The 8,511-nt window shown below is 35.6% G+C and overlaps 1 protein-coding gene across 1 annotated transcript; it reads right to left on the reverse strand.

Moving 5' to 3' along the window:
* Nucleotides 1–6,129: 6,129 nt before the first annotated feature.
* Nucleotides 6,130–7,400, reverse strand: LOC147494583 (uncharacterized). The gene is made up of 2 exons (XM_086568179.1): nucleotides 6,578–7,400; nucleotides 6,130–6,422 (listed from the first exon to the last, which is right to left on the reverse strand). Exons 1-2 carry the CDS (start codon nucleotides 7,389–7,391, stop codon nucleotides 6,130–6,132), a joined length of 1,107 nt encoding a protein of 368 aa, XP_086424305.1. The 5' UTR covers nucleotides 7,392–7,400.
* Between the last annotated feature and the right edge of the window lie 1,111 nt (nucleotides 7,401–8,511).

Genomic DNA, 8,511 nt, shown 5'->3' on the forward strand with positions numbered 1-8,511 from the left:
TCAAAACCTAGTTTCCCAAATTAAACCCAAATTTCAAAACCTAGTTTCCCAAATTAAACCCAAATTTTGAAATGAAGAACCCTAATGAAGAAAAAAGAAAAGATTCAAACGATAATATGCAAGCAAACACAAGATCTACTAAAAAAAAAAAAAGAACAAGAGGGCAAAAAGGTTAGATACCAAATTTCATTGATAGTTTCACAATTTTGATATAATAGGATTTTCATTTTATGAAAAATTAGTTAAAGTGTATTGAATATATTCACTGCAACATGAGTGTTGCATCGAATATACTTGGATTTTCATTTGCACTGTCACTTACCACTGCAATATGGATGTTGCATTGTCAAATCCCAATGCAACATGGATGTTGTAGTATCAAATCCCACTTTAACATGAGTATTTTGGGTCGAATGCAACATGAGTGTTGTTTGAGGTTTAAATTGGTGATGTTTGTTTGAGTTTTGAGGCATGTTTTCCACTGAAACATTCATGTTGCAGTCGTAATTGGTTGAAACAAGCTACTAATTCATTAGTTTTCTTTCAGGTTACGCAGCAAGGGAAGGACGCTAAATCTAAATTGAGCCTTCCGAAACAAACTAAAGATGCAACTACCTCAACGAGCAAAAACCCAAAAATGAAAGGCAAAGAAAATATAGAGGATAAAGGTAAAGAAAATTTGGTGAAAAGCGAGTTGTTGAGTTATAGGTCCAGTTTAAAGTCAATGATTGAGATTATGGATTTGATTAGAGCTGATATAACGGAAGTGCATAAGAAAAAAATGATGGATACACCGTTTGCAAATCTTTTTAGTGTCTTTATTGAAAATAGGGTGAATGTTAAGACCACAATAAAAGCAAATATTGATGTTTGGTCAGTTTTGAAGACATACTCGGGAGTAGATGATGGGTTTAGTGTTGGGGGTAAGATTGTTAGATTTACCCCGGAAGATGTTGCATTGATTTTTGGGTTACCTTTGGTAGGGGAAACTGTGGTGTTGTATCCAAAAAATGTAGGAAAGAGTAACTTGTCGGAGTTTATGAAGACCTACTTTGGAGGAGATGACGAAATCAAATTATTAGGAGTAAAGAGTGAGATTACAAGTGTTGTGAAGAAGATTGGGATGGAAGATGATTTTGTGAGGTTGATGTCCTTATACTTGACTACGAGAATCTTTTTTCCGAACCCAACAAGAATCAATTGGTCTTTTGTTCCTCATATTGAAGATTTGAATGGGATGAGAAGAATCTCGTGGCCAAAAGTAATCCATGCGGAGTTGATGGACCAGATAAGACGTAAAAGCGACAAGCTCTCGACGGTTTCTGGTTGTGTTGTTGCACTTTTGGTAGGTTTCGTTTTATTTTGCAAATGAATTTTGTTTCTAATACAATCCCTTTTGCTAATACTTTTGTTTCAAATTGCAGTATTGGTTGTGTGAGCATACAAAGATAATCACACCAATAAATGAATTTGAATATGCTGAGCCTAGAGTCTGTAGGTGGAGCTTAGACGAACTCAGAGAAGCCATGGAGAAGTGTCCTCCTCTAAAAGAGATGGATCCAGAAAATGTAAGTGTCAAGGTTATCCACTGCAACACTGCAACATGGTCAAATACCACTGCAACATAGATGTTGCACTGTAAACTCATACTACAACATGGATGTTGAAGTGTCAAATACCACTACAACATGGATGCTGCACTATAAACTCATACTGCAACATAGATGTTGTACTGCAGTCTATGTGCAGTGTCAAATGCCACTGCAACATGGATGTTGCACTGTAAACTCACACTGCAACATGGTGTTGCACTGTAAACTCACACTGCAACATCCATATTGCAGTATTACATTGACATCAAATAAATGAGATTGCATGTTAGTTTTGAATCTTAATTGTGTTTTTTGTGCATCATTTTCAGGTATTAGTCGAATTGGGTACTAAATCAAGCAAAAAGGAAAAGTTGTTAGATCTCAACTTGAAAGTTGAAAGAGAAGTTATTTCAAATGAAGAAGCCATGCGAATTGAAAATGAAAATCTGAAAAGGTTAATTGATGAATTGAGAGATAATCAGAAGAAGGACAAGGAAGAGATCGAAAATCTCAAGAAGGAGGTCCAAATTTTGGATGAGGAGAATAAGAGGTTGAAGGAGGAGAAGCAATTAAAGATTGTGCGTCACGATGATAGTGCTGTGCAAACTGAAGAAGAAAATCAGATTGGCAAGAGAGGACCGGAAACTAAAAAGAATGAAGAAATAGGTTCATTGGTCAAAAGGGTAAAGAAGAGAACAATATTGGAAACAAGAAAGGAGAAAAAACCCGAGGACGGTGATAACAAGAGCCCCAAAAAGAGGAGAAAGGCCGAGAAGAAAGAAGTAGATGCCATACCTATAATTGTGGATGAGTGGCCTACTCCAATAGTGGACCCAATGTCATTAAAAATGCCTGGTGTCACTACAAGCATGGCATGGCCTTATTTGGAGAAAAATGAGAAAAAGATAGTTGAGCAATTTTTCAAGAATGCAAAACCAGAGTATGTGACAAAGCTTAAAAATTACTGCTTTTGTTGATGTGTTATCCTAATGCGTGCGACACTTAATAAACTGTTTTTCTTTCCTTTTTGTTTATTTCGCAGTACTATAGCGTGGGAAGATGAGTGGAAAGAGTTAACACTCAGTGCATCGATGGTTATGGACTTCATGTTGGGAAGATTCGTAGATAGTCAGGTAATGATAACAATTATAGCTTGAATTTGATTAAGCTCAGTAGCAAACATATAGATGAGTTTTGTTTTGCACTGGATATCCTAATGCAACATGAATGTTGCTCTGTTACCTCGCATGGCAACATGGATGTTGCATTGTTACAATGACATCAAATAAATGAGATTAATATGATAATTAGATGTTAATAATTCTTAGTTTTTCACTGCAGATCATTAATTGGTATGGTCGATATTTGCAAAGAAATGTCAAGGAGCTGAAAAAGAGACATTTTTTTTCTTCGATTCTTGTATTTGGGTAAAGTTTGAACTTGTACCGTCCTTTATTCTCTCATAAAATATTATTTTACAAGGAATACGTCTAACTTTATACTTTCATTTGTATTCAAGACCTATGTAAGGGACAATCTCACTGCAAGTGTGGGAACACACTTGACTTCTAAGATAGAATCTTTGGGCGACGACGTCACCTTATACTTTTTCCCCGTGATTCATGGAAAGTACAAGAATGACAAAGTGGGAAATCATTGGACTCTACTCATTTATAACACAATCTCAGACAAATGGACTCACTACGATTCAATGGTTCCAAGAAATAGCAAAGAAGGCATTTGCTTCAAAGATGCAGAACAATTGGTGAGTTGAACTTAAATTTTGAAATGTAAAGTTGAATTGTGTTATCTAGTATCTAAATGATTGATTTCACTTATATTGCAGCAAATATGTGCCTCGCGAGTGATCAATGACAAAAGGCGTATGGAATGCTTAAAATTAATAAACCCTAAGGCAACGATAAAGTCATCAGTTTGCACACAACAAAATCTAGAGTTGTAAGTGACTTATGAATTACTTAGCTCACTTTTGTTGTTAAATTTTGATGTAGAGTCGTAAGAGAAAGGCTACTTGTGCCCTTTGTATACGGTATACCGAACCTTAGTTTGGTGGCATGGAATCTGCATTTTAAAATGTGATTTTCTTTGCGCATCCTTCGATGGTTTCTCTGAAAATGTGTGGGGTGGTTGATGCTTGCTAGAATTTATTGTTATAATCTTCTCGGCTTACTTTTGTTGTTAAATTTTGATGTAGAGTCGTAAGAGAAAGGCTACTTGTGCCCTGGAGTAGTATGAATGTTGCACTAACTGTTCTTAATTTTTTATGTGGCAGGGCTGATTGCGCACTCTACGTGTGTCTCTTCATGGAAACTTTGGTAGCCAAGGAACAAATGCCACATGCAGTAGGAAAGGAAGCTATGCATCGCAACGGGGCATCCAAAGCATACAAAATTTTGTCTGACAAACCATATTGTTGGGTGCCGAAACCTTAATGCAACATGAATGTTGCACTGTTAACTCATAATTATTTTGGTCTTGTTGTTAGCTAGCTAGCATCGTAGTTATTCGGGTCGTGGCCGAAGTGTCCTCTGTCTACACATTTTATGAAAAATTCCTTATTAGTGCTATCAGTTTGATACCTCATCAGTTTCATTAATTATATCTTTGAGAAGCTGGCTCAGGAATCTTCAAGGCTTGCAAGGTACAACAAGAAGTCCACCATCACTTCTCGGGAGATTCAGACTACTGTTCGTCTTGTTCTTCTTGGTGAATTGGCTAAGCATGTTGTTTCTGAAGGCACCAAGGCGGTTACCAAATTTACTAGTTCTTGAAGATGTTTGTTTAGGGTTTGTTTCAATGTTTCAATGTTTCTATCTTTAGTATTTAGTATTAGAATGTTTCAATGTTAGTGGTGTCGATGTAATATATAGTTGATTTGGAACCTATGAATCAGAGTTAGATCTTTTGTGAATGAAATTAGGGTTTTTGGTGTTCTCTATTTTGGTTGATTTCTTCGTTCATTTTACCTAGTTCAGATATGAGATAGTTTGATTACAATGCCAATCTGGTGTTATTGGCGTAAATTTCTGTAACCAGTTATAAATGATGATGGTTGTGGATCTTGAATTGGAATGATGGCAGTTAAGAAAATGTTAGCATAATTGTAAAGTTTGGTTACTTTTTTATGCCTAAATTTGTATCAGTAGACGTTGAATACCTCATCAGCCAGTTGCTTCCTAAATTCCAAGTTTCTACTAAATGGGTTTAGCTTTGTCTACATTATGAGTACATGATTCCAAAGACAAAAACACCAAGTTTAAAAGGAAGCATCAAACTATGTAGTTGTAGTACATAGCATGGCACCTGTAAAATGGAGAAGTCTCCTTTAAAAGAGATGGGTTCAGTAAGTCTCACGCATTACGACTGCATGCAATATGAATGTTTCACTCTCAATTACAACTACAACATGAATGTTGCACTCTCAATTACGACTACAACAGATCGCAACATGAATGTTGCACTATCAATTATAAGCGCAACATGAATGTTGCACTCTCAATTACGACGCAATGATCGCAACATAAATGTTGCATCATCGTCAATTACGCGCAACATGAATGTTGCACTCTCAGTCTAATCGCAACAGATCAGAACATGAATGTTGTAAATCAATTATCGCTTTAACATGAATAATTTTATAGACTATAAATTTCATTATAACAAATGAAAAATAAAACAAACCGACTAGCTTAATAATCTCAAATGAGTATCAACATTCCATAAAAGTATACAATGAATATAAATTTCTCATTAATAAATGTCAAAAGACCAAACTTAAAAATCTTAATTAAGATAACTAAAACATATGGTTTGCCGAGAACATCAAAACTGATCATAGACTAACGAATCACACCGGTGCTTTCAATTCTTTTCTTCTTGGGTCTACCAGGACCAATCTTCGGACTACACGGATAAACCGCAGGAGAATCAGGCATGCGTCTTGGCATAGAACCATTCGGAACCGGCTTGATAGAATGTGAGTAGCATTGCCCTAACGCGATCACCGTTATATCCTTCATCAATGTAGCCATAAAAGGAATCACCCTTACTACCAATACAGGCGATAGCATGTATGCAAGGGAAATTATCGATACGCCAATAGTTACAAGTACATGTTCTATTCATCAAATCAATTGAATGAATAACGTCGCTATGAACTAGAAACTGATTTTCATTGGATCTAACCACCCTCAAAGTCCTTGCAGCTTCAACCTTGCTAGCCAGTACTATCTCCATTTTTGGACATAAAACAGAATTCCATTTCATAGACTCCTCCAATCTGTTCCAACTCATTTCCATCATCTTTTCCATGATTCCAAAAAAAAAAGCATAGGAGTAATAGGCAGGAAGCACTCCTTGGTGATCCATGCATTGAAACATTCAGCTAGTGTCGAGCACATCTCACCGTATCTAGCACCGCGGAAGTATGCATTTGCCCAATTTTCCAATCTAATATCTTCCAAAAACCTTTGCACAGGAAGACCGCCATATTTCTTCAACTTTTCAATGTAAAAATTCATGATGAGAAGTCGCGATAAGCACAATCAGAAAATAGCTTCACAACATATTTCCTCAACTTGTTATCTTTCCGTATAGCAGAACCAACATTGTTCTTCAAGTGCCAAAGACAATAAGAGTGAAATGACCCCGGAAACACAATTGGAATATTTTTAACTAGTCCAACATGTCGATCACTCAAAAATGTCAAAATTCTATCACTTGAAATAACAAGTTTCAATTGTTCTAGGAACCAAAACCAATTTGCATCAGTTTCACTAACCACTATAGCAATGGCCAACGGAAAAATCCCTTCAAAATAGAAAATAAAAATAAAAATGGTTAGTATCATATGCATTAACAAACATTATTGCTAGCTAGTAAGCTTCTCAATAACAATATAATACTATTTCATGTTTATATAGATAACAAATAATCAATGCATTCTAAATGATATACTACGTTACCTTGATTTCCATTTTTGGCGGTTGCAGCTAACAAACATCCCTTATGCTTATTCTTCAAAAAAGTACCATCTAAGTACACTATAGGACGACAATGGTTAAAACCATAACTGGAAGCCTCAAAGCATATGAACATTCTTTCAAACTTTTTTGTAGAGTCAATATCCAGAATAACGCGACTTCCAGGATTACTTTCTACGATTGCATTCTTCAACCATTTCAACTGGTGAAAACACAATCCATCTATACCATGAATCTCCTCCAAAGCCATCTTTTTAGCCGTGTACGCATAGTAATATGTAATGTCAAGCCCATAGTCAGTCTTCAATGTAGTCATCAAATCTTTTGGCTTTACCAAAGGCATACCGCGCACAATCTCTAAAATAAGATTTTCCACTAGCTTGCTCGACATCAAACAACTATTAATATCTTTGCAGACGAATCCACAAGAGTGCTCAGAATGCATAGTTTTTATCACAAAAGAGTCAAACTCAGAAACTGCATGTACACGCCACAAACAACCAGTGCTCTCCTTCTTAGCACAATAAACCGTAACTCTTCCCGGATTATTCTTTGAAAATTGATATTTGTACCCAGTCTCAACAGAATATTGCAATACTTTAAGACGGAAATCATTAGCATCAACAAATGTTTGACCAACATGTTTGAGATTAAAAGCCCATAATCTACTCCTCAATTCTTTAATGGGCACTATTTCACTACCAGTCCCACTACCAGAAGCACAAGAACTACCATAAGAATTAGAAGAATTATCACCAGATGTACTACTTTCACCTACTCCATAAGAACACAACATACTATCAAGTTTCAAAGAGACATCAATGTTAACTGTAGATAGATAAGCCCTTTGCAAAGCTGTAGCACGCTAAAAATTGAAGCTCGCGATCATTTTCTATAACAAATGCCTTCCTATCATGAAGTGAAAGAAATATCAAAGCATGATTGATTTAACTCGGCCAATTCGTCGAAATCTCATTTTTTTGTGAAGAAGGATATAACTCGAGAGTCAAGATATAACTCCAAAGAAGAAAATCCATCCTACAACACAAAATTGAAATGAAACTAAAAATTACAACAATTCCATTATCTCAAAAGAGTGCAGGTTATATTATTCAATGAAAAAAATGATCAAATACAGAGATGGCGATAAGTTAAATTATCAGTAGTCAATTTCCATATTTTGCTTGCCCTAGATAACATAATAATAGAAGTGTAGGTGTAAATAAATGTACCTTAGTGGTAACAGTTCTAGAAAGTTCAGCAAAAGGAGAACAAAGAAGAAAAGAGAAAAGACGATATCAATTTCAGTTTAAAATCACGATATGAGAAATCACCATTGCCAATTGAGGAAGAAAGAAATTAAGTAACAACTTTCATATAAAAGGGTATTAAGGTATTTTGAAAAAACAATAAAGGTTCGGTTGGTTTTTTCTCGCAAATTTATTTCGCACTTTTACAAACCGGGTGGGCTTTAGACATAATTCAAAAAGTCAATGGGTTTTAGGCTAATAAAGACCGAAATCAGGGTTTTGAACCTAGTTTTATGTATTACTGTGCATGCATATCAACATCAGAAGTACAAGAAGAGAGAGAGTGTGGCAGGATGAAAGAGAATATTGTAAGGAAGGATAAAATGGTTAAAAACTCGTTGAAAATGTCAAATTAAAAGGCATGGCCGGTTGGAGCACAATGTGCTTTTATCATGGCAGGCAATTACCCTTTAAAATGGCCAGTGTTTAATTGGTGAACTTACCATAAAATAAGTTTTGCCACTATTTCTACTGCCACTACTACTAAGTCAGTCTTGTAACTATAATGTAAAGCCTTTTCCTTTCTTTTTCAACATCATCAGTTGTTCCATTCCTTTCAATCCAATTTTATAGTCATGATCGAATATTGTGTGCAGTTCATAATTA

The sequence above is a fragment of the Coptis chinensis genome, chromosome 6, assembly GCF_015680905.1.
Source record: "Coptis chinensis isolate HL-2020 chromosome 6, ASM1568090v1, whole genome shotgun sequence".
Classification (NCBI taxonomy): Eukaryota; Viridiplantae; Streptophyta; class Magnoliopsida; order Ranunculales; family Ranunculaceae; genus Coptis; species Coptis chinensis.